We start from the raw sequence: 26,309 nt of genomic DNA, 5'->3' as shown, positions 1-26,309 counted from the left end.
CTCCACTACATTTTGGCAGCCAATATTGTACTTTTTTACTCAACTACATTTATTTGACATTTTTTAACAAGATACTTTGCAGATTCAGATTAATAATGCAAAATATAAATCAACTAAGAAAATATGTATTATTACGGATTCCCAGCACTAGTTAGCGCCACCTTTATCATCTGCAACATTAGTGACATGCATCAATTAAAAAATATGATATATTGTTTTCTGAAATGGGCGATTCCGCACAATGAGTACTTTTACTTTTGGTACTTTAAGTATATTTTTTAATGCTGAAGCTTATAAAGCATGGTTTTGAATGCAGGAATGTTGCTTGTAACCATGGATCTATGTAATGATAATGCTAACAGTATTTATTGCTGCTTTTACTTAAGTAAAAGATCTGAGAAAATCTTTCACCACTGACACCACTTTTTGGAAGTAGACTCCAAAGTTGAGTACCCCCCTCACACGTTTGATAAGCCTTCAACTAATTCCCAGACTACAAGAATAGACGTATTTATCTGCTAATTGTAGAAGTTTAGATACTGCAGGCCTGGACCTTGTTTCACTTGAAAAAGTTCTCCCGCCAAAATAGCAGTTGGAGTCACGGGACGCCCAGGATTTTGACAACAGGCTCCGCCCTGACATCCTCGGCTGTGCACCTTCTCCCTCCTGCTTCTCTAGTCGTCTTTCTTCTTTAGTGCCAACAATGTTGCTCTACTCTGTCTAATGTGGTTAGTTTGTTCAAAGAATGACTGACACTAGAGAGGGTGACGATGAATTCCAGTTTCTACGAACGGTGAGTTAGCCATTTTTCAAACCTGCTTAAATGTATCCAGCTAATATTTAAGCCAGAAAGGATGCGTTGGCTAAGCTAACCTAGCAAGCTCCAGAGCTGTCCATGGTTGTACCTATCATTAGCTAGCTCCAGCGGTGTCAACAATTAGTAACCTAACCTAGCTCTTTGAAACGTGTCATATTGTGTTAACAGCTAAAATCAGATTTGGTCATATGGATTTGGTACTGTAACACTGTATTTGTGTAGCTAGCTATTGGACTCAGGAGTGTAACGTTAAGGATAGTGGCTCAGGTTTAGCTGCTAAATAAAGTGTCCAACACCATATTTGCTAACTAAGTTACATTTTTCACTGAAGTTAACTCTTGCTAACGTTACCTAACGTAACCTTTTTTTAAAGATTAAACCCAACCTGAGTAACTCAAGGATATTTTTTGTGAACTTTTTTTTTTTTTTTCGTTATTTGTTTTTCCTGCATGTCTATTCTAAGTGTTATATTAAGTTAGATAGCCAATCACAAATATTATTACATCTTTGCAGGGTGCAAAATTAACTTTTTTGTCCACCAGCCAAATGGCTAATGTTCAAATTTTCAGGACCCCCAGGTTGAGAATCACTGATTTGAATGTTTTTTTCATGTTATTTTTATCACAATGATAATGTTTTAATTATAATTTATAATAAGTAACATAAAATGTATACATTAGTAACTAACATTTCATTTTGAAATTTGCAGCAGCACAATTGCTATTTTAATCTCAATTCTTAGTCACTGTCACTGACAGTAAAGGAAGACCACAAATGGATTTTTTCACCCTCACTGCAAGATGCTATCATTGTTTCCTAGTTGTAAGTTGTCCTCTTACAGCTTGCTATCTCCCCTCTGATAAGGGAATGTCACAGGGAGAGTGTCTGGTGTGGATATGAGACAAATACACACAGGCAGTGATGCAGATGGTTGTCAGTTTTAAATCCAAAACAAGACTTTTTAAAGTCTGTTGCAGCCAAATGAACATGCTTTTCCAATTGCCAAGGCGTTTAACATTTGGATTAAGTCTGGTGGCATGATGACTTTTCACTTGCCAAATGTACCTTGAAGAAGAGCCAAGTCCTCACGCCATCTGAATGCCCTGCAGTGCCTCAGCATTGAGCAGTGTGTTTGACTGATTGCAGAGTACTGCTGATATGAAGAGTGGAAAGGTGGCCAGAGAGTGCAGTATCTTCCCAATATGGAGGTATAATGGAGAGGTGTTGGTAGTCCTTGCTGGAGTTTGGAAACCAGTCGTTTGCTGTTCCTCTCTGCACTTCCTTAAATAGATGTGAAAAGCCTAATTCCTTTGACGTGGTGAATTTGGCATTTAAATGAAGATGAGATAATTTAGGTGAGGGAGATGTACTGTACATGCATTTACAGTAGGGCTAGACCATGTTTTACTGATATATAAGCAAGGCTTTATGCTTACATTTATTTTGGGGTTGACGACAACTCATTCTCTATAGGTTACTGTATATTTTCATGTAATTTGTTCAGGGGTTCTGTTATTTATTTCTTAGGTATTTGTGGGTTTGTTTACAGGAGGCCAACTTCATGCTAGCACTGAGTGGGTATGTTGGGTCATCAGAAACTCCCCTAAATAATTATATTAATATGAAATTCAATGTTGAGTTGTAGTGTAGTGTCCCTTAATGCTGTTTCAGAGCCTACATTTCAGAGGGAGTGCTGAGAGTGCTTGAATGTCTTATCTTAATTTGCACGTATTCTATTAATGCTTTTATTTTATTTCTTTTATAAATATATGCACATGAGAGTTTGTGCTTACCACTGTCATCTCTATGTGTGTTTTTCTCAGGGAGATGAGGTGGTTTTGCAGAGTACCTTCACCTCCCAGGAGGAACATGTGAAACTCTGTCTTGCTGCCGAGGGATTTGGCAGCAGAATTTGCAGGCTTGAGCCCACCTCTAACTGCAAGGTAAAGAGCTCCACCTCAATGATTGCACAGTCTTTCCTCATTGCCAGAGCAGTCTATTTGTCAGTTGATGTCACAGGTCAATATATATATATAGTAATTAAACATTCAAACTATCATATTGGAAACTTGCACAAAAATCTGTAAGACAAGTTGACCTCTGTCTGTCTTTCTACATAAACAGACAAAGACGGACATGAAGCTGCCTCAATGATACATACTCTACTGTCTTTTTATATCTACCAGAATGTTCCACCCGACTTGTCTGTATGTGGCTTTGTCCTGGCCCAGTGTCTCTCTGTTCGAGCCCTGCAGGAGAAGTTGTCCCACAGTGAGCACCTGGCTGCAGAGGTGAGACTTTTTTCTTTCTTCTTTTTCCCCCCCAATGCATCTAGATATTATTTGCCATTTATCAATGTCATTGTGACATTCATTATATAATTCATGGTATAAATTGGTTTTAATTACTATAAGTAATACATTGGAATTTCAAGATACTAGAGACACTTTCAAAATACTGTCAAGATATTACAGCCACAATAAGTTGCCAGGTTAAATTGATCTTATATCAGCCTTACTTGTAATTGAAAGTAAAACTGGTGATAACAATATAGACCATGATTTTATTTAAGAGGGGTTTGGACTGTTTTTATTTATTCCGGACTAACAAGGTTAGCACAGTCTTAGTACTGACCGATAAAGCAATTGGAAAACTGGAACAGCTGTTGTTAACAAAGTAACAAGCAAACAAAATTGAGTACACATTTTATGGTGATTGTTTATTTCTTTTATTTCCTCTTCTCTGCTTAATTGTTATTTACCATTATTTAAAGGTGCAATATGTAATACTTACTGCTAGTGTTTAAAATAGTTACTGCAATACAAATTCAAAATACTGGAGAGAGTCGTCTCCCCCGCCCCCTCCTCCCTAGACTCAAAGTTCACGTTGCCAGGCTGACCGCAGCATCCACAACAATGTTGCTAGACGCTTGTCTCACATAGCCAGACATTACTTCACAGCACAGCGAAGTAGCTAACACACTTTTTTGGCTTAGAATTACGGTAGGAACTGCTAAAAACCCAACAACGTCGCCATCCTCTCCGCTAAAAATAACACTACCTTGCCGTCCTCTCCACCTGACTGAACACACTTTATTGGCTTAGAATTACAGCAACAATCGCTAAACACACTGTAAACTCACGGCCCTCCCAGCCCCCCTCTCTTGGCTTAAAATAACTCACCGTTGTCGGCGAAGTCCTCCGGTAACGTTAGCAGTTAGCATGGCGGCGTTAGCCAGGACCAGTCGGTTTTGCACGGCGAGTGTTGTGTATTCACATTAAAAGGGATAAATCGCCATTTCACCGTCGCGTGCGCGTCAGAGTTTGTCAACAAATGTGCGGGCAGCTGGGGCATGCCATGCTCATGGCAGGCAGAGAGCATTTATATATGTATCTCTGTCCTGTTCTTCACATCAGTGAGGCTTTCGTCTCTTGTTTCAACGAAGTGAATACATGACGAAGTGACTGGAACTATCCATCACCTCTTGCGCGTGGATTCTCAATGTCCCGGATGTTGCCCGGTCTTTGAGACACAGCTGTTTTCTGTTTTTTTTTAATCACTACACGCGGTTCACAACACACGGTTAGTTAGCGTAGTTAACACTACACACAGTGAAATTACGTGTCCTGTTTTTATTTCATGCATACTATCTGCTTTGAGTGAGTGAAGCTATGGGCTGAGCTATTATCACATAGCTGTTTGTTTTGGAGAAGAGTTGTCAGGCGAAGTGGAAGAGAGCGTGTCACGGAGGATAATGGGAGTAAAACTGTTAAGCACTTTTTTTTTTTATAGTTTAATGAGCTTAAAATTGCACATTTTTGAAAAGCTGGTTATTTATTAATTATAAATTATGATTGAAATGTAATACTTAGTGTATTACATTTCAATAATAATTGATGCCAACCCTACCACCTTAACTAACAAATTTTCTGCGGGAAACACTGCTTAATAAATGATGACGCATTGGGGTCATTTTTTGATTTATTACAGTAAATATATTACATATTGGACCTTTTAAAGTGATAGTTTGTATTTTTTTTATTTAGTCATTGTTTCTTTTTCTTCTTTAGTTTATTCACATTTCACACTACTATTATTGTGTTTACTCATACTTTGAGTTCAGTAATTTGAATGTGATTCACAGGTGGGATCTGGAGGAAACCATCGCACCCTTCTATATGGCCAGGCAGTGTTGTTCCTACACTCATACAGTGGCATGGTGAGTCATCTTGATATAAATCAGATGTAAATCAGAAGTGGTCTTACTTTGGCAACAGTTTTGTTAGCTTTATCAAAATATTTGTTTATATGTTCACTGAAATATATATCTATTGTTTATTTCACTCCCAGTATCTCAGCTGCTTGTCTTCATCTCAGTCTTCAACTGACAAGCTGGCTTTTGATGTTGGTCTGCAAGAGGATAAAGCAGGTATTCAGTGTTGGACCTTTTTTAAACAAATGAAAATTGTCATTGTTTTTATTCTTTTTTTAATCTTTGCTCCTTCTTATTTTTTTTACCAGAATGTATATGCCATGTGGAACAGCAAAAACATAATGTTCTGTGTGTGTGTGTGTGTGTGTGTGTGTGTGTGTGTGTGGCTCAGGTGAGGGATGTTGGTGGACTGTCCACCCAGCCTCCAGACAGAGGTCAGAGGGTGAGAAAGTGCGTGTTGGAGATGACCTCATACTGGTCAGTGTGTCATCAGAGAGATATCTGGTGAGTCAGTAAAGATGTTGAGCTTTTTTATGTTTAGATGATAAAGAATCTGCGTTTTAAATATTTCAGATTATATCCAATGTCAAACAGAAATAGTGAACTACTTATTAAACATTTGAAGTTGGCAAATTGAATGTGTGTTCTTTTCTACTGCATTTCTTCTCCATCTTCTGAGCTTTGCAGAACCAGAAACCACTATGTATGTCATTGGTTTAATTTCCTTTTACTTCATTCGGTAGTTAGCAATCTGTGTTCTCTCTTCCTCTTTATTAGCATAATTGTTTTATCCTAACAACTGTTGTTGTAGAAAAATCAAAAGTTGTATTCATTGTTGATGAGCCCATTTTTGTTTATTCCCAGCACTTGTCCTTTGGCACTGTATTTGACAACAAAAGCTTAAGTGACGGCCTGATTGTTAATGCAGCCTTCCAGCAGACTCTCTGGAGTGTTGCTCCCATTTGCTCTGGAGGTGGAGTTGCTCAAGGTAAGTTTATTTTCTTTTTGCTTTCTAACCATATTGGAAAAACAAAACCTCAATCTCCAAAATAATATAATCAAACTGATTGTTGTGTCCAAGAAACGTGATTGGTCAAAGTCCCCTGATGTTTGCGATGAGTCACAGCTTGCAAATTTGCAAAGACTTTTAATGATGTTAGTTAGCACAGTTAGTAACTGTGGCTACAATTACTATAAAACACACCCTCTGCTATTTTGCCTTGAGTAGTTTCCCTTGTTTAGATTGATTGATTCAAATATGCAGTAAAATCACACTCTTTGTGTAGATTATTTCTGGTGTCTGTTGTGCTAATTCTAGGATACCTGAAGGGGGATGACACATTGCGGCTTCTCCACAGCCATAGTGACGCGTGTCTGACTATTCCGTCCACAGAGCAGGGAGAGGAACTGCAAAGGTCAGTTGAAAAGACCTGTCTCCGGTCATGTTGGCTAGACAAAACGTCCTTTACTTCTGTGGTCATGTCTTTTTTTCTTAATTTAGGATCATGCATTATGAGATTGGATCCGTCTCCAGCCATGCCCGCTCTCTCTGGAGGCTTGAGATTCTGCGTGTTGTGTAAGTATACATGGGTTGTGAAGATTGCTCACTTTTTGTGAACCTCATATAAACTATTGGTCTTTTAAGCTCTACCGTTGTTTAACTTTATTATTGGAAAACAATAGCTAATGGAAATATTTTTATAGCCTCATTTGCAGAAAAAAACAGGGCCCAGGATTTTAGTTTCTGCTGTTTTTCCTTGTCTGTCCCGGTTTGCTCCCCTGCCATTTCAACAATAAGAGTAAAAATGTAATGTTGTGGACTGTTCAGTTTCCTAAAAACCACACAGAAAAAAATCCACACAGTCTGACGAGCCCGCTGCGCTCCACACCCAGTGCAAAGTCACTGTTTCTGGGTTACAGGACGACCGGAGCGCCGCGGAGCTGGCCGGCTGCCAGCATAACTATAGTATATTTAAACTTTGAATTTCGTCACGGCATGTCTATCACAGCTACCCTAAGGTCTTACAAAGCTTAGCTAACACTTTCCCGATTTCAATTTAATGCATTTTTGTGAATTTCAGAGGTCCCGTTAGCTAGCTCTCATTGATAAGCTCCATCCAGCTCACTCGCGGACAAGAGGCGTTTATTTCCCCGATCGTTTGTTTAAATAACTCAACACACATATCCATTGTAAGATTAACTGGAACCTGTGGTAAGAGATTGCGGGCGTAACAAGCTCGCTGACCGCACTCTCACTCACACACACCGGCCAATGAGCAGGAGAGAGGAGGGAGAGCAACGAGCTGCAGGCCCTGGAGCTCCGTCAGGACCTCGGCATTTGGTAGTCCAGTAATCCAGAAACGGTGACTTTGCGCGGGTATGGAGCGCCGCGGGCTGCCGACCGTGACGGAGCTCCATCTAGCTCACAGCGGGCCGGGCTCTGTGAAGGAGGACACGCCGGGCAGCGAGGCAGCAACCCTCAGCAGCACCGGCTGCTGAACTCCGACACACAGACAGAATTTGCAATTAGCCATCAATTTGCCGTTTTACAATTTTTGTAAAACGGCACATATTTGACCTCTACATAGTTGATTTCTCGCATAAAAAAGTCTCAGAAGTGAATTTAGTAATTAAATAGCAGACGAACAATGTATACAATTTCTGAGATCTGCGCGACCTAGATTCAGAAGACTAAGCTGACCTCAGGTCAGTGGTGTAGCCTATGTACATTTTGGGGCGTTACAAAAATAGAAGGTAGAGCCAAATAAGGTAGGAGTTGAGGAGTTGACGTCAACTTTTAGCTTTGTTGAGATTTGCCCGTTTTCAGAAGCAGTTTAAAATTCTGAGATTTGCAGAGGAAAGAGGTGTCAATGGGATTTTGAGGTTTTATTTACCCACCAAACTGTCATTATTCAACTATGACAAGGTCAAATCGGTTTTGCATTCTATCACCCCTTTAATATTCCTCAGTTGGAGTGGTAGGCATACATGCTGGGGGCAGCCTTTCCGCCTCTGCCATGTGACTACTGGAAGGTACCTGGGTCTTACAGAGGAGAAAGGCCTGCATCTGGTTGATCGGGACAAGGCTGACATCAACACAACCTCCTTCTGCTTTCGATCGTCAAAGGTCAGAAGTCACATGTGAAATACATTGAACTGTTTTTAAAGCTGCTAGGATCAATTCATAATTCAAATGTTCATATGGACCTTCAAGTGGAGACTTAAAGGTCATTAGTGTAGTAGATCAGTTTATTATCAGAGAAACACATCTGTTTGTGGTACGTTCGCCTACAGGAGAAGCTTGACACTGGCACAAAGACTAATGCCGATGGCATGGGAAGCCCAGAGATCAAGTATGGAGACTCCATTTGTTATGTTCAGCATGTAGACTCTGGGCTTTGGCTCACCTACCAAGCTATTGATGCCCAATCTACACGCATGGGAGGGGCTCAGCGAAAGGTAATCCTTTTAGATTAAGAACTATTATTATAAGAGAATCAATATTGATAAACTAAAAGGCTATTTTTATATATTGACTATCTTATAAATATGTTGAATGTGAAAATGCACTGAATTACACTATAACCATTATAGTGAAATAATTGATAGGAAATTACGTTTCTAGGCCATTTTGCACAGCGAGGGTCATATGGACGATGGGCTGACGCTGTCTCGTTCTCAAAGGGAGGAATCTCACACTGCCAGACTTATCCGGAGTGCTACTCTTCTCTTCACTCGCTTTATCAGGTACTGGATCTAGACTAGATCTAAACTTATCCATCTGATGCATATCAAGATTATTTTTGTTATGTGTTTATGTTAAAAAAAAATAAAAATAAAAACACTTGTCGGCCGATATTGTTATCGGATTTTCTAAACTCTCAAATATTGAGTAGGCTTCAAAGGCCTAAAAAAATACATTACCTGCTGTATACAGCGGACGTAAACATACACGCCACTTGGCGTGTTCTCATGAGAAGAAAGCTACAGTTGGAAGGAAAACGTGGTAGGAAACGTGTCATGTGGGTTGGGTTTAGGAAAAGAAGAACGGGGTTGACTTTAGTAAAAGAAGAAAGCGACGGTTGAGTTTAGGAAATGTGACAGTGACACGGGGGTGCACGATCCCCGGTCTCCTGGGTGAAAGTCCTGTGTTTTACCCATCCTCCACCTCGACCAACCGCCCTACGAGGGTTTTCGCCCTTTCATACTACTCGCTAAGGCGTAAATTCACACGCAATCGCAAGGTAATGTAGTCAATGGAGGCCAAATGGCGTTGATAAACACGCTAAAAAGCGAGTATGCGTCTTGATAACACGCCAATAATGGCATACAAATTGGCGTGTCATACATACGCTATTTCATGAGATCAGTCTGATATTTTAGTACTAAGAGAAAACTGGAAGGTTAAATAATTTGTGGCTCAGATACTCAGACTTTCTGTTTTCTGACTTTAAAAACAAAAATAAGTCAATTTTAAAGGGCTTTACAAGCTTTATATGACACCCTAAGGATAACATATCAGTATTATACACAATTCCTATGGCCAGTAATATTGGTCAACTTCAAACCCAGGCTCCATTAAACAATGGCAAAAAGATTTGGAAGGCCGACAGTTTGAGTGTAGGCCAGAAACTAATTACCTATATGATATACTTATGCATTATACTTAACCTGCCTCTTTTAAGTAAAATTTCCCTCGGGGATTAATAAAGTACTCTATCCATCTTTAGGAAACTGGATGGTTTTAGTCAACAAGGAAACCTCACATCTGTCAGCCTGCCAATGGATATAGTGACATGTAGTCTGCAGGATCTAATAAACTATTTCCAGCCTCCGCTGGAATGGTTAGGCCATGAAGCTAAACAGAACAACATGACGGCGCTCAAGAATCGGCAGAACATGTTTCAAGAAGAGGTAAATCTATATCTTTTGAATTAATAAATCGGCCCCACACATGTAATAAGTTTGTCACTGTTCCATAAGTATACCCCCTTTTCTTCTCAGGGTGTGTTAGATTTGGTCCTAGATTGTATTGACCGTCTACACCAATATAGTAGTGGCTCTCATTTTGCTGAGGCTGCTCAGAGTGACACAGAAGAAGAGTGGGAGACCATCCTCAACCGTTTCTATGAGCTACTGGGTGAGAATTAACACATCTTCTCAGTATAGATGGCTTAATTACCAATTTATTTAATATTAACACCACAACATTGATTTTTTTACTGATACAGATACCAAATAGATACAAATGTTTGCTCTATAATATTGACTATGCTGCTAATAACCTATTTAAATGCATTTTACTTAGAATACCTATCTTGAATATGATATGATCCATGAATTATGCCATGGATTGTGTTGTGTCTTTGTGCCTAAGGGCTCAATGATACTCCGACGAACGCAAACACAGACAGCTGCGGACCCCACGGGTGCATATTAGATCTGTGTTCCACACATGTGCGGTAGATTGCTACGCTACCACTTGTAGCTGAGTGGCTGCCCGGCCATGTCCGTGCGCTCACAAACAATTTGCTGTACGCAGACGACTGCACAGAGCCTATGCATATACCTTCTTATGACAACATTTACGTCACAGGGACCCTTAGGCATGCAGACAGTATAATTTCGGCTTAACTATTTTTTTTTTAATTTCAAGATTATTTTTTGGGCTTTTATTGCCTTCAATTGACGGGATAGATTGAAGACAAGAAAGCAGCAAAGGGCCACTGCCAAGGACTCAGCCTACATGGGGCGCACAATCTACTGGGTGAGCTAGAGGTTGCCCCTTGAACATTTTTTTTTTTACCCTAACCCCATTTCTTTCTTTTTTCTCCTTCAGCTGCTCTGATCAGGGGAAACCGTGTGAACTGTGCACATTTCTCAGGTTCTCTAGACTGGTTGATTAGCAGGCTAGATCGTCTGGAGGCCTCTTGTGGTTGGTTGAATTTGTGGGCATTTCATTACCAATCCTATGTTTTATTTGCAAAAAATTTAAAATGTTGATCTGATGATATTTTTGGTACACCTGTTTTGTTTTACATCTGTGATTATGTAATGCAATATTCCAGGTATACACTGTTATCTGCTCTACATTATTCTGATAGTTAATATATCTCATCTCAACATCATGGCAAAATACAGAAATATAGACAGTAAATACAGGATATCTTACCTACCGTAATGAGCAATTGCTTACATGTACAGGAGTCTTGGAGGTGCTGCACTGTATCTTAGTGGAAAGTCCTGAAGCACTCAACGTCATCAAAGAAGGACACATTCATTCAATCATCTCTTTTCTAGACAAGCATGGATGCAACCACAAGGTAATGTTTGCAACGTTTTTCTATGTGTTAGAAATACAAATCATGAGGACTAATGTGCATGCTTTATGAATAATGAAAACAAAATTACCAGTTATTGTCATTGCATTTGTTGGCTAAAATGCAATAGCCAATTTGAATTTAGATTTTTAGGGAGAAAACACATCTGTTATTATATTAAACAAATTCTGAGATGACATTCACACTGTTTGAATGCATTTGCAACATGGTTTGGAAATTAAATGAACTCTGTGTTTCACCAATACAGAATCACAGTACCACAAGAAAAATCTGCTATTATCAACACAATATAGTAGATCACATTTGTTCCCTAATGTGAGACCATTCCATGTGTTTATTGAGCTATTGCGAGAGAAGTGCTGACAGTTTGTGTTCCAGGTGCTGGAGGTGCTGTGCTCTCTGTGTGTGTGTCATGGTGTAGCTGTGCGTTCTAATCAGAACCTCATCTGTGACAACCTGCTGCCAGACAGAGACTTGTTGCTCCAAACACGTCTTGCTAATCAGGTCACCAGGTACAATTTAGAATGTTTTCTCTAAATACGACTACTTTGTTTCGTCTGAGTCATTCCTCTGCATTTAAATGTGTCTCTTTATTATACAGTATCTGCTTGCATCATTTACTATACCCAAATATGAGGCATACAAAAGTTACCACATTAGATTACAAAATATATCAAAATTAGACATGTGATTATTTGTTATATCTGTTATAAATCATGTGTGTTGCATATTCTATCCTTGCTTTTATTTACTCTTGGAGAATCACTAAATGAGGGCTTTCTTTCTCGAGCTCTTTTCATACATGCTCATGCATTTGTTTAGCTGAGCGCTATTAGTCAACTGATGTCGGTCTCGGTCTATCTGTAATTATGTCCACATCCTTGATACAAAAAATACTTCAGATTTCTCCAAAGTACAGTGCTAATTTTTTCTCTGGTGGACTTGAGTAAATTGAAGAATTATTTGTCTCCTTTAGTGTCGTCTCTTCATTTGCGCAACCAATTGTTTTTTTCTGAATAGATCAGACCAACAATATTGATATCTATGCAAATATGTCTTCGTCTCAGCCTCTTTCAATGAGATTTTGAAAAACTTTTCTTGCTGCCTGAGGTGGTATGGCGTCCGGAATTAATCTTTGGACATTTTCTATCCAGTTTCATCATATTTCATCTCTGATCTTGTAGGCAGTTTCCATTTCCCTTTTAGCTTGTTGTTATGTTTTCTACTCCATCTGCCCTTTCTTTCTCAGCAGCTGCCTACTTTCATCATGCTTTTCTTTATCAGCTGCCCATTTTGTTCCTCAGACCTTAAAGCTTATTTATTATTTATTACTTATTTATTCACACCTGCTTAGTCCAATACCCAACTCTCTTTCTCCTCAAGCAATTTATCATTCTATCACTTCAACTTCTTGTTTATAAATGCCTCATTAGTACATAAGCTTTCATTCTCATTTCCTTTATATCAACTTTCTCTTTTCCATCTTCTTTGTCAATTCTCCCAGATGTCCTTTTTCCTATTCTTTTTTTTGTAATCCATTCTTCTGATTCATTTCTATCCTATTTCTTCTTGCATTTTAACCAGGTAATACATTTCTCTCTGTGTCCTTTTCCCATTCTCTCAATGTGCTCTGTCTTTCCTCATGTCTTCACTGTCATGAGAACTATGTCAAAGGCAAAGTTAACGTCACTATATGAGCTGGCATTTAATCTCAAGACACCAACCAGACTTAATTAAAGCAAGATATTGGTGATTTTCTCGTCCACATACCGCTCCATCTTATTGTCTGTCATACTCTGCTTATAAATTATCTCTAGTAATTGAGTTTCAGCATTGATATTGGGCGGTCAAAAGGAGACTCTCTACAAGAGCCTGGTGCTGTATTTGTTAATTAATTATATTTACAGTGCAATATAATGTGCTGTGCCCATGGGAGTTGAGCTATGCTCTGTGTGGACTACAGAGAGTATCAAATGTCCTGCATAAGGGAAATGCAGTGTGGTCCTACACAGGGCAGTAAGTTAAAAGTTTAAACAAGCATCTAGCAGAGACTCTCTACACATACTGTAGATAGACATATATTTATTGGATATTTAGTTAAATTATTCTATTTGGTACAAACAAAAGTCAATGTTTAACTCACTCCAGTCATAAATACCTACAATCCTACCTTACAATTCTTCACAGGTGTGGACACATTTATCCAAGATTTTCATACACTACATTTAAGGGTGGCACGATTTCGATTTTTAATTGAAATTTATCGAAATTAAACCACAATCTTGAATATCGAATTAAAAAATGGAATCACACATGTTGAAGTGCTGCTTAGCTAGAGCCAGTCAGAAGAGAGCAGCTGCAGATGCTGGAGACCTATCGACAGAACTTGAGCCCCCTCCTCTTTCACTGAAGTGTGTGAAAGTGTGGAAGTATTTTGGATTTCCAGTGAATTAAAAAACACAGTTTGGAAGCTCTGCTATGTGCGTGTACCATATTCTGTGTGTTTACCATTGCACATTAGCCTAGCAGCTATCGGATATTCCTTTTGCTTATAGCTTTATCCCAACAAAACCGCAAGGTTGAATTTCAGCCTGCATTCACGTTTTGTAGCCTAAACAGAGCAGCTTATATTGGTTATATTAGAGAGAGCAACAAGTTAGCGGACTGCCCGAGTCTTCCTCTCTGCTCTCTTGCTCAGCTGCTGTGTGTGCTGCGAAGCGTCTGCCCTGGCATTGTCGGCATACTTTTTTTTATTTATTTTTTTAAAAAATTTTTTTTAACTTTATTGATAAATTGTCAAGTTTCCAATTGACTGAAGATATGTTATTGTTACATTATGTTGTTAATACATGTTTTAAATTTGACAATCTAGTGTGGCACATTGCAAACAAAGGTCATATATTATATTGCATAAAAAGATTTTTTGAACCTGGGCCCACTGCGTCGAGGAGTAAACCTCTATATGTGGGCGCCCGCTCTACCAACTGAGCTATCCGGGTGCCCCGATCTCCATTTTTCTCATGCTCTACTTGATTGCTCTTTTTTCATATTGTAGTCAATCATATTGCTATAGAATTTTCTAACATTTCTTGAAGTTTCAAAGACCTATTCATGTCTTTGAAATTAATATACTAAAAAAACATTATAATCAAATATAACAGATCATAGACCAAAAAAAGGCACCGCTATCCTCTGTCTTTTTTGCCATTTTGTTTGTCTTCGGTACTCTCTACACACTACTCCACCACAGCATGAGACCAAACATCTTTTTGGCTTTTGGGGAAGATTCAGCCCAGCATCGGAGGTGGTACTATGAGCTGGTTGTGGACCATGTCGACGCCTTCCTCACATCCGAGCCCACACACCTGCGTGTTGGCTGGGCTCGCCCTGAGGGCTACCATCCCAGGCCCACCGGAGGTGACAGCTGGGGGGGCAACGGGGTGGGAGACGACCTCTGCTCGTATGGCTTTGATGGGCTTCACCTGTGGTCAGGTGAGGATGAGATCAAGTGATGCAAGGTTTAGTCTACAGTGTACTGTAAGTACTACTGGGGAAATTGCTCACTGAAATATGTTTAGTCAGGGTGCACAATATTGATCAGTTACAGGGTCTTTACTGATCCTTAAGAGTTTAATTGTGATCTAAAAGTGCAAAACAATATAAACATACTGTATACATATTACATACAATAGACATGTTTTGTATGATAGGTTATATGATGGTGATAGCACTTCCACAGGAAATATTTAAAAACAAAAAAAAGATATATAACCCCAAATACAGTTTTGATTTGTGTTCTGTAGTCTTGAATTCCTTTCCAAACTAAGGTTAGAGAGATACAAGATTGCATAATACCCAAATAAAAAAAGAAAGAAAAGGACACATATATTGCTCCACATATTCTAGGGTACTTTTTGAGGCAAACATCAGTGTCTAGAGATGTTAGAAAATGGATCAAATTCATCTTAGTGCATTCAATGTAGTGCCATAAATTACATATATGGGAGATTTACCTTGTCTAATTAAAAGGAGCAGCAAATACGTTCAATAAAATAGATGCTTTTTAATTTGCCTGTTTAGAAAATGTGAAATCTCAGCAGCTCTTGATATAACAGAGTGCCATTGTTCAGCAACACTTGATGATCCAGAGAGAGCCAGTAACATATTACTGCTTGTTCCTTTAAGTCTGTATACAGAGATATTGGGGATAATAAATCAGCAGCAGCAACACTAATGCTTGCAGTGATTTGATTAGATTTTTATTTGGATCTATTTTAGTTCATTGACTGATCTTCCAAGAGTCCACATTCAAAACATTTAAACATACAATAATTCATAAACAATCAACACATAATTGTCGACAAACGCACACACACACACACACACAAAACACCTACATTCATTGGCACATATACTACATATACCTATATTTATTAACAAACTTAAAAAAAAAAAAATGAATGAACATGGATGACTTTAAAGGCTGTGTCTCCTGAATCTCAGGCTGTGTGGGGCGCCGAGTGAGCTCTCCTTTCCCTCACCTGCTGAAAGATGACGATGTGGTCAGCTGCTGTCTTGATCTCAGTGCTCCCTGCATCTCCTTCCGGATCAACGGTCTACCTGTGCAGGGCATGTTGGAGAACTTCAATGCTGATGGACTTCTTTATCCTGTGGTCAGCTTTTCTGCTGGAGTCAAGTCAGTACTGGAGATGTCTTTTTGTTTAACTGTCCTACATGGCTCCAAAGTTAATTGTGAATGAAAACATACTGTATTCAGTAATACTATATATATATATATATATATATATATATATATATATATATATATATATATATATATATATATATATATACACATATATATATATACACACACACACACACACACAGCTGGGCGATATGGAGAAAATCAAATATCATGATATTTTTGACCAAATACCTCGATTCATACCATTAATGTCTTCCTTATCCTTTTTCTGAAAATAAGGGTTCGTTTTCTGTTTGGGGGACGGCATGGAGAGTTTCGCTTCTTGCCGCCACCAGGTTTTGCTCCATGCTCTGATGCTCTGCTCCCAAGAGTCAAGCTGAAGTTAGAACCATGTCAGAAATACATCTTGGATCATGGAGAGGGAAAACAAGAGCTCATTGGCCCCTCAGTACCTACTACTCCAGTGACCTTTACTCCCACGCCAATAGACATCAGCAAGGTAAATAATCAGCATAGTCAAACAAATTTTCACAAATTAATAATTTGCTAATGTTTTGTACAGGTAGAGATTTTTAGATGTAGAATGAGGTAGAGATTTAAGATTTAGAAAAATATATTAAATTGGCTAAAGATAATAAATAAAGATATTAGAAGGCCCTAGCACCCATTGTGCTGAGGTTGATGGGTGGTAGTGCCAGTAGACCTGCTGATGAAGAGCACAGCGTGTGGGAGGGGGTGTACGTCTAAAGAAGGTGTGTGAGGTATGCTGGGAAAAGGTTATGAACCGCTTTAAATGTTAATAATACAATTTTAAAATGAATCCAATGTGACACAGTATATTGCCTTTTACTTTACTCATGTTACCCTCATAGGTAATATTACCCCCACAACTTCAGGATATCCAAGAAAAAATGGCTGAGAATATCCATGAACTCTGGGCAATGGACAAGATTGATTTTGGATGGACACATGGACCTGTAAGTGATTCACCTTGTCACATAGTATGTGAGAGAATAGTACCATCGCAAACTACTTGAAACTTGACTTGACTCAAACTCACTTTAGTCTTACTTGCGGGTTTAAAAAATATCAGTTTTTATCAAACAGGTGAGGGATGAAGTTAAGAGGCATGATCCATGTCTTGTGGAGTTCTCCAAGCTATTGGAGCAGGAGAGGAACCAGAACCTTCAGATGGCTCAGGACACCCTCAGGTGAGCTCTACTATCTGCATCATACAATACAGATTTGAAACTTTTTAAATTGTATATGTTTTTGAGGATTGTTTTCAATGTTTTTGTTTGTTTTTCTACTGGAGGACTCTCCTTGCCTTTGGTTTCCACATTGGTTTGACTGATGACCATGCTGAGGAGAAAGTCAAATACATGAGACTAGCCACCAAGTATGTACATGTTTAATATTATGTTTAATTGCATTTTGTTTGGAGCCCTTGTACGTATGAAACATTTGGAGGCATTCAGTTTGTCAGGATGGGGCACTGTTGTTTGTAGCCCCACATGTGAGTTGCCTCATGTCTAAGTTTTCATAAGAGTTTGTAGGGAAGCTCTATTTCTGATGATTCTTATAATTCTTAATACTGTAAAGGCTCAACTACATAACCACTTATTTTACAATCATTTTTGAAAGTAATTTCCGATCTTAACACACTCATGTCCATTTTTTTATTCCCTTTATTAGGTATGAGCAGCCCAGTGGCTATAGACCTGCCCCAGTAGACATGAGCCAGGTTTTTCTGAGCCCAGCCCACGATGAAGTGGTTAACCTGCTGGCAGAGAATGATCACAATGTATGGGCCAGAGAGCGCATCAAGCAGGGATGGACCTATGGAGCCCAACAGGTTTCTCTGCTGTATTATTGCATTGCTCAGACACTGCCGAGGAGAAATTGCATTTATTAACTTATTTTCAATGATATTGTATATAACACATTAGTCTTCTTGTTTTAAGATAGTATTAAGAATATAGTATATGAAAAAGTATTCCCTGTACATCGTCTCTTGGTCTTAACAAAGAAATGCACATAGTAAAGCTCTGGCAACACAAACACTGATACTGTTCTCTGACGAATGTAGTTGCCTTTTTTCACTCTTTTCATCTGTGTTTTTAGGATGTGAAAGCGAAGCGGAGCCCGTACCTCGTTCCCTACAGCCTTCTTGATGAAAGGAGTAGGAAACTGGGGAGGGAGAGTGTTAGAGAGGCTGTCTGTACCCTGCTGGCCTATGGTTACAGCCTGGAGCCTCTCAACCAGGAACGCAGTATGTCTCAAAGCCCTGTCATCAATCTTATCTGTTATAGCTCAGTATATTTCACTTTTGATTATTGTAACCAGCATAAGATAATGCATGCAAGTTTAATTAAGATCAGGCTTTGTTTGTTATAACTAATAGACTATTTTAGTATAGTTGCACCATTTTTTTAAATTCACAATACAATGACATTTATCATATTTGTACGGCAAAGATCTATTTAAGATGATCTATCTATTTAACTTGACCTAACTCTGTTTTATGGAAATTGAATGAAAATCAGTTATTATTTTAGCAGACAACCATGTTTTTTCTCTTTCTTGGGTGTACAGCCACATTATCAAATCCATGTCTCTTTTCTGCTGAGAAGTGCAGAGTGTTCAGACCAGATAAATCATACTCTGTGACCCAGGGGAAGTGGTACTTTGAATTTGAAATAGTGACAGCTGGGAATATGAGAGTGGGCTGGGCCCGACCAGGCTGTACTCCAGATAAAGAGCTCGGCTCAGATAACCAGGCATATGTCTTCGATGGATTTGAGGTGAGACATTCAAATTTGACAGTTCTTCTTATGGCCACATGACCAATGTTGTTCAAATCGCAATAAGGCCAAATCACAGTGTGCACAAGTTGAAGTAGCTGAAAACATTACTGTACACTGGTCAAATACAATTAAAAAGATTGATTGACTTTGTTAAAGCCATATTAAAGTGGAGCATGGCCACTGTTATCTGAGGAGTTGAGTCTGACTATCCTGTTAGCTTCTTATCTCATTCTGTACCTTGTTGGCTCTTTCACGTCTTTTCCAGTTCCTGTGTGAGGCTCTTACACTTCTCTACACGTCCCTTTTTCTTTCAAACTCCTTGTCTTTCTTTTGCTTTCAGGCTCAGTGGTACCATCAGGGCGTTGAGCCCCTGGGACGTCCGTGGCAGAGAGGTGATGTGGTGGGTTGCTTGGTGGACATGGCTGAATGCACCATGATGGTCACACTCAATGGAGAGGTGCTGTTTAATGACAGAGGATCAGAGCTGGCTGCCGTGGACTTTGATATCAGAGACGGTCTGAAAGAGTTTTTGACTTCATATTTAACAGACTTAGTTACTGTTTATTAAACTGAAATATAATAAACCAAGACATTGTTTTTTGTTAATATGGCAGTACTATCCCTTTCTTGAGTAAGTCCAAACTATATCCAAGACAGTTATCAGACTGAAATATTTTTCGTCTTGTCTCTCCCCATATTTCCCAGGCCTGTTGCCTGTGGTCAGTGTTGGGTTGAACCAGGTTGGGATACTGAACCTGGGCCGCCATGTGGGCTCTCTGCAGTACTTTACTGTGTGTGGCCTGCAGGAGGGCTATGAACCATTTGCTGTCCACATGGCCAGAGACCCAGCCCTGTGGATGAGCAGGAAACAGCCTCAGTTTTCCTCCATAATGCCTGATGATCACAACTTTCAGGTTAGTTTACCAGTATACAGGCTTTCACCTAGTAGCTTGGTTAAAATGTCTTCTCAAGCATGTAGTATGGTGCAGTGGCTCTGTGTGACCCAGGGCCGCTTATAGCACTAGCTAATTGACAGCACTGATCCTGAAAATCTTGTTCTAATCTTATTTAAGGTCACTAGAGTCAGTGGCTCAAATGATTCCTTAGCCAGCCTAAGGGTTTCTCAGCGATTGTTTGCACACCATGATGGAGGCAGTGAGATGGGCTTTTACCGGCTCAGCATGTCCATCCAATGTGCTGCTGTCCTCACTAGCCCTGTGGGGGGCGTGCTTCCAGTGGCCTCCAACTCTCTCTCTCCAGGTTCAGATCATATTACATCATATCATATACAGTGTGTTCAATTTAGCCACAGAGAACTCAAGATGACAAAGGACCACAATAAAGACTTATTTGGTTCACCATAAGCTCAAACAACAGATGGCATTACTCCTGATGCAGCATGTAAAACTTACATAGCTATTACAAGAGGAAATGTGTGTGAAATAATTAGTGCGAGATCTTTTTTAGCTGTTCTTTGCAATCATCCAGATTATCCACAATCCAGATTACTGATTTTCTACCATTATGACCTTGCTTTGTTGTTCTGCTTAAACTCCCCAGGGCCCTGCTATAATTAATTCCTGTTGTCCTTTTAGGAAGGAAAGAGCAGGAGGAGGTGGACTCTGACTTTGAAGTGCTGATGAAGTCAGCCCACGGTTTTGCTGGCTCAAGAGATGAGCTCAACCATAAGGATCATACTCACGACAAAACATCAAGGTTAAAACAACGGTAAGTTGTAGAGAAATCAAAACTGGGATAATATGTAATAGAATGCATGTAATTTTGAATATGGAAGCATGGTTATGACTAAAGTTTTCCCAAATGAAATGACAGAAGACATGAAATGAAGATTGTTAAAAGAAACAGCAAACTGTCTTGTTTTGTCACCACAAATGCAGTTAATCTGCAAAGTTCATTGTGCTGTGTACAAATTATTCTGTTTCTGTTCTGCAAGGTTCATGCTGAAGAGGACTAAACCAGATCTAGTCAGCAATAACTCTTCTGCACGGCTTCTAGAAGATGTCGTAGTTGACAAAGATAACTATGATCACCTTATCCAGAGCTCCAGAGTAAGTCTATCATTTTCTCATCATCTCATCATAACCACAGAACATCCAAAAAAACCAAACAATAATCAGTAAACCAAATATTTTGTACTGCTATTTCTAAATTATTGAATAATGCCCATTAATAATAGTAGAAAAGACTAAATGTATTTGGACAATCTGCTGCCTCAGAGTTCACTAAAAATAAACAAATTGCACTGCAGGGCTTATACGCATGCATTGTGCAGCTGTTCAGCTCCTGGCTGGTCATTGTAATTACCAGTCACAATAAAAAATGTAGAACGCAAAATGCAAATACCAATGACAGCAACTGCCATCTCTGTTTCAGTATTATTACTCAGTGAGGGTTCTTCCAGGCCAGGAGCCTTTCAATGTGTGGGTAGGCTGGGTGACCTCTGACTTTCATCAACACGACATGACTTTTGACACTGACAATGTCCTCACTGCGACTGTCACCCTCGGAGATGACAGTGGCAAAGTCCAGGAAAGGTTAGTGTACACCAAGACAGTTATATTGTCAGTTTGGGTGACTTTACCAAGAATTTAAATACTAATTGCAGACGAGATGCTGCTGATTGTTGTCCTTTTCTCACCATAATCACAGACTAATGAAATTATATTTACTGTATTACTGAAGAATGGATTATTATTACTGTACTGTTTTTAATAAAGGATTCCATTGTCTTATTTTGCGTTTTTATGACGAATTATCAGCAAATTGTCAATTAAACACATCCCTATCCTTTTGCACAGTGTGAAGCGATGTGACTGTTACATGGTGTGTGCTGGAGAGGCAACAGGCTTGTCTCAGAGCCGAAGAAGTGCAGGGTTGGAAATTGGCTGTTTAATCGATACAGCCACTGGGCTTCTAACCTTTACCTCCAGTGGAGTGGAGATGGCCAACTTCTACCAAGTAGGTCACACAGGATTCTCTTTGATTTGTTCATATTAATGTGCCTGAGGAGCCCCTTGAAAACAAGATGGTGCATCTCAAGGGGTTTATCTTCAAATAACATTTTGAAATAAATAAATAACATATTAAAGTAATTATAAATAATAGTGAGCATTGTTTAACTTGAAGCTATGCATTATTTAACTGAAGTAGTATTGTTTCACCACTAATCAGGTGGAAGCCAGTACAAAGCTGTTTCCTGCTGTTTTTGTCAAGCCCACCACAAGCAACATGTTTCAGTTTGAACTAGGACACATCAAGGTAAAGGAACTTTACTATATATTTTTATATTACTATATTTTTAATCCTGTCAAAGACATTAGAAAGGCGTTTTTTGTTTAACCTTGTCTGCTTAGATCATAGCTTGGCTTTCAAACAATGTTTCATCCTGTTTTATTCTTTAAAATGTTTAGTGGTCTGTTAAATGTCTGTTAAACTTTTCTCTGTATTTGTCTTCTCGATCCAGAATGTGATGCCACTGTCAGCAGGTTTGCTTCGCAGCCAAAGAAGGAATGCAACTCCTCAGTGTCCTCCAAGGTTTCAGGTCCAGCATCTCAAACGGGTATCGTGGACCAGAGCACCAGGCCGCGCATTAAAGGTGATGGTGGATCAGCCAGATCAGCTCCACGGCTGGAGAGTCCAATGCTATGAGCCCCTGCAAGTCTTGACCCTTCAGATCCCTGATGAAAACAGGTTAAATAGCTGGAATAAATGTGTTTTTGGAATTGGGCATGCAAATTTAAATGCACGGGAAATGATGCATGTGTTGTTTATACTGTAATGTTGCTATCATCCATCCTGCATGTCTCTTCACTCATGTCACTGTGATCTGAAAGCATCAGGCAGCACACGCTTGTTTAGTGTATAACATCATTAAATGTGACAGACTGCAGCATGTTGTGCCATCTAGCGCTTTAATTTAATCTTGAGCAAGCAACAACACTGACATTGTCTTTTTGATAACATACGTCTAGGTCTGTTGACATTTTGGAGCTGTCGGAACTTGATGACCTCTTGACCTTTCACCACCACACTCTCCTCCTCTACTGCTCTTTATGTGCCTTTGGAAACACCAGAGTTTGCCATGTCCTCTGCAGTCACGTGGACCAATCACAGGTCCTTCATGCCATTCAGAATCCCCACCTCCCGGGCCCACTCCGCTCTGCATTTTATCAGCTGCTTATTCAGGTGATTGCTTGTTTGAGTTCATGTTTTTTTCTTTTCATTCTTCAACAACAGGATGGGGAAACATTGGTCTTTGGAGAGTAAATAAATGAGTATTCTTGTTCTTCAGGTTCACCTCAGCAGTCACACCACAGCATGTCACATGATGAACCACGAATACATTGTGCCTATGACTGACCAGACCAGAGAAATCACCCTTTATCCCAGCCCTGCTACTGTTTTTATTGGGGGGAATGGTGAACATCCAGAAGGCATTTCCAGCACTAGTCTCAGCACATCCCTTAAACCAAGGATTAATTTCTCATCTCCTTGTTTTGTCAGGAGTGATATGATGAAAGGAGATGGTGCAGGTGAAATAGCCTGCACAGACAGCCCAGAAATCCCTCTGGATATATTGAAGAACCTGACTATAGAGATGCTTACTGCTGGGGTATGGGCTGTGGGTCAGGGTGTGAGGGATCCTGTAGGAGGCAGTATTGAACTTTTGCTGGTTCCTCTAATTAGACTGTTCTACACCCTACTGGTTATGGGGGTATTTGGGGATGAGGACGTGGGAAAAGTCCTGAGACTGATAGAGCCGGCAGTCTTCTCTGGAGATACCAAAACCCTTGAGAAGCAAGAGATAGAAGAGGCTAGTGATGATGAAAAACAATGGAAAGGGGGCAACAAAAAAGATGAAAACCCTAAACAAGGACTTCTTCAAATGAAGCTTCCAGAAGCTGTCAAACTTGAGGTGAACGAACCAGCAGATTTCTCTGACGTTTTGTATTTCTTCTCCTTCCTTTTGATGTAATGGATTAGCTTCAGATGTTGTGTTGTTATATTCATATAAGCTGTTTAAATTGAATCATAAAGGGAGATTTAATACATTTCTTTCTGCAGCTCTGCCACCTGCTGTCCTACATGTGTGATTGCCAGGTGCGCCACAGGGTAGAAGCCGTGGTTGCTTTCTCTGACAACTTTGTGGGTCAGCTGCAGGAGAACCAACGCTTTCGCTACAACCAGGTCATGCAAGCACTCAACATGTCTGCCGCCCTCACTGCCCGCAAGACCAAGGAGTTCCGCTCACCTCCACAGGAACAGGTTGAATTTGCTGAAATTAAATTCTGAGTGTTAGCCAAGAAAGTCTCATTATAAAATGTTGTGTTGTTGTTTCTGCTATGTTCCAGGAGCTGCACACTTAAAAAAATATTCAAAATAAAGAAATGCTGGGTCATTATGGTTTACAATAGAACTGTGGCATTTTTAGAATATTGTCATCTGTGACCTGTCTTTAGATCAACATGCTGCTGAGCTTCAGAGAGGAAGAGCAGCAGAAGAACTGTCCATGTCCAGTGGAAATCCAACAGCTCCTGCAAGACTTCCATCACCTCCTCAACACACACTGTGGTTGGTCATCTTTCACAGATTCATTAATAATCTTCATTGAGCCAGGGCGCTATGATAAAGCTTCAAGAAGGCACTTATCATGATTGCCACTGAGGAATCTCATCTTATCGGTTGTTATTGTGCAGGCATTGAATTGTACAGTGACACAGAGGATGAAGAGGATGCTGAGATGTCTCTAAAGGATCGACTTCTCAGTCTAGCGGCGAAAGTCATTGGACTGAAGAAGACACCCATAGTGGAGAAGAGTAGAGAGCGGAGTGTCAGTAAGTGCCTCCATGTTGTGAAAGCCCTTTCTTTGTCTCACTTTCTCATTTTGGCCGATACATTTACGTGCACATGGGATCATGCATGCTTTTTTGGTTCAGGATTAATACCATATAAAAAACATAGGAGATGGTTAAGAGTGGATATGTGAATGAGAATATCAAGTATTAACTTTCCATCATGAGATGTTATGTTGAAATCGGCCAGTAACATGTCTACTGTAGCAGGTCCAACAAAATATTTTTGTCGGACAACTACCTAAAAATTTAACATAAAAACAATTCCTAAAATGTAATAACTTGACGTATTTAGTCTCCACTCTTCTACTTTTATCACTACTTTTCACCTGCTGGTACTTCTTCAGAGTCCCTCAAAACGCTGATCTCTGAAACAATGGTGCATTGGGCTCAAGAGACTGAGATGGAGGACCCTGAACTGGTTAGGGCTGTCTTCTCATTGCTGCACCGCCAGTATCAGGGCCTTGGGGGCCAAATGGCAGGACCCCTTTGCAGAGCCTATACGATCAGCCAGGCATCGGTAGACGACACCATGGCTCTCCTGTCCTCCCTGGGCCAAATCCGCTCTCTCCTCAGTGTCCGCATGGGGAAAGAGGAGGAGAGGCTGATGATCAGAAGACTAGGGTAGGGGGGCATTTGTATTGTGACATAGGTTTGCTTCATTTGACACCTAGATTATTGTGATCTTGTGTAATTATTTGTATTGGTTAAATTCTAACATATATGCATCCCAATATCCTTTGTGGTGTGGGAGATATCCTTTCAGTTTTTTGACATTTCTCTTTGTATGCACAGGGACATCATGAATAATACAATTTTCTACCAACACCCCAACCTAATGAGGGCATTGGGAATGCATGAGACTGTGATGGAGGTGATGGTCAATGTTCTTGGAGAAGGGGAATCAAAGGTGTGAGAGATAAAGTACTCCCTGCAGCACAGTCAATTGTAGCATCTACCTCCTCACATTTTGCTTTTCTTTAAATCCATGCATTGATTTTCTTTTTTTAGATTACCTTTCCCAAGATGGTGGCCAGCTGCTGTCGATTCTTATGTTATTTTTGCCGCATCAGCCGTCATAATCAGGGAGCCCTTTTTGACCATCTCAGCTACCTGCTGGAAAACAGCAGTGTTGGACTAGGTAAATCTTATTCTCTCACTTTTCTCTGTCAGTAGTAACAACAACTTGTATAGAATGTGCTGTAATGCAATAACCCTTTATTACACTACAGAACTTGTTTTGTCAAACCTAGAACGCTCTGTTTTTTGAGAAAGGTGTTGATTCAGCCCTCTGGCATTTTTTGAGGCATAGTTTGTCGTGCTGTTGTTGGCATTCAATTTTAATCATGTAACATTAAAAGTTTCACTAAGGTAGTCTACTAAGTAATAATTTGTTGCCGGACTATTGTATTGAAGTACAAAGATGTGTTATTGTCTCTGAACCTTTTACTCTTTGCTATGACATTATTTTGCACTTAAGAAAATAACCATTTCAAGGTGTTATTATCTTGTCCCCACAATAAAAAAAAACCCCAATATCCTCAGATTGT

The 26,309-nt window shown here is 39.7% G+C and overlaps 1 protein-coding gene across 1 annotated transcript in view; it reads left to right on the top strand.

Annotated features, from left to right (window-relative positions):
• The first annotated feature begins 745 nt into the window (after positions 1 to 745).
• Positions 746 to 26,309, top strand: part of LOC144532828 (ryanodine receptor 2-like) — a 68,931-nt gene continuing 43,367 nt past the window's right edge. Inside the window, 43 exon segments of the mRNA XM_078273765.1 lie at positions 746 to 793; positions 2,641 to 2,760; positions 3,004 to 3,108; positions 4,941 to 5,036; positions 5,168 to 5,246; positions 5,422 to 5,534; positions 5,895 to 6,018; positions 6,349 to 6,445; positions 6,532 to 6,606; positions 8,001 to 8,157; positions 8,325 to 8,489; positions 8,656 to 8,777; positions 9,761 to 9,944; positions 10,035 to 10,170; positions 10,870 to 10,965; positions 11,235 to 11,353; positions 11,750 to 11,883; positions 14,622 to 14,863; positions 15,875 to 16,067; positions 16,359 to 16,578; positions 16,952 to 17,056; positions 17,187 to 17,290; positions 17,395 to 17,478; positions 17,775 to 17,934; positions 18,204 to 18,351; positions 18,675 to 18,883; positions 19,227 to 19,401; positions 19,592 to 19,800; positions 19,960 to 20,146; positions 20,482 to 20,614; positions 20,841 to 20,955; positions 21,281 to 21,441; positions 21,706 to 21,865; positions 22,079 to 22,165; positions 22,371 to 22,597; positions 22,879 to 23,092; positions 23,199 to 23,822; positions 23,972 to 24,172; positions 24,367 to 24,478; positions 24,604 to 24,737; positions 25,109 to 25,383; positions 25,555 to 25,669; positions 25,771 to 25,900. Coding sequence (XP_078129891.1) covers positions 746 to 793; positions 2,641 to 2,760; positions 3,004 to 3,108; positions 4,941 to 5,036; positions 5,168 to 5,246; positions 5,422 to 5,534; positions 5,895 to 6,018; positions 6,349 to 6,445; positions 6,532 to 6,606; positions 8,001 to 8,157; positions 8,325 to 8,489; positions 8,656 to 8,777; positions 9,761 to 9,944; positions 10,035 to 10,170; positions 10,870 to 10,965; positions 11,235 to 11,353; positions 11,750 to 11,883; positions 14,622 to 14,863; positions 15,875 to 16,067; positions 16,359 to 16,578; positions 16,952 to 17,056; positions 17,187 to 17,290; positions 17,395 to 17,478; positions 17,775 to 17,934; positions 18,204 to 18,351; positions 18,675 to 18,883; positions 19,227 to 19,401; positions 19,592 to 19,800; positions 19,960 to 20,146; positions 20,482 to 20,614; positions 20,841 to 20,955; positions 21,281 to 21,441; positions 21,706 to 21,865; positions 22,079 to 22,165; positions 22,371 to 22,597; positions 22,879 to 23,092; positions 23,199 to 23,822; positions 23,972 to 24,172; positions 24,367 to 24,478; positions 24,604 to 24,737; positions 25,109 to 25,383; positions 25,555 to 25,669; positions 25,771 to 25,900 — 6,694 coding nt within the window.

Source organism: Sander vitreus, chromosome 17 (genome assembly GCF_031162955.1).
Source record: "Sander vitreus isolate 19-12246 chromosome 17, sanVit1, whole genome shotgun sequence".
NCBI classification, from domain to species: Eukaryota; Metazoa; Chordata; class Actinopteri; order Perciformes; family Percidae; genus Sander; species Sander vitreus.
This window is presented reverse-complemented; position numbering and strand designations above follow the sequence as displayed.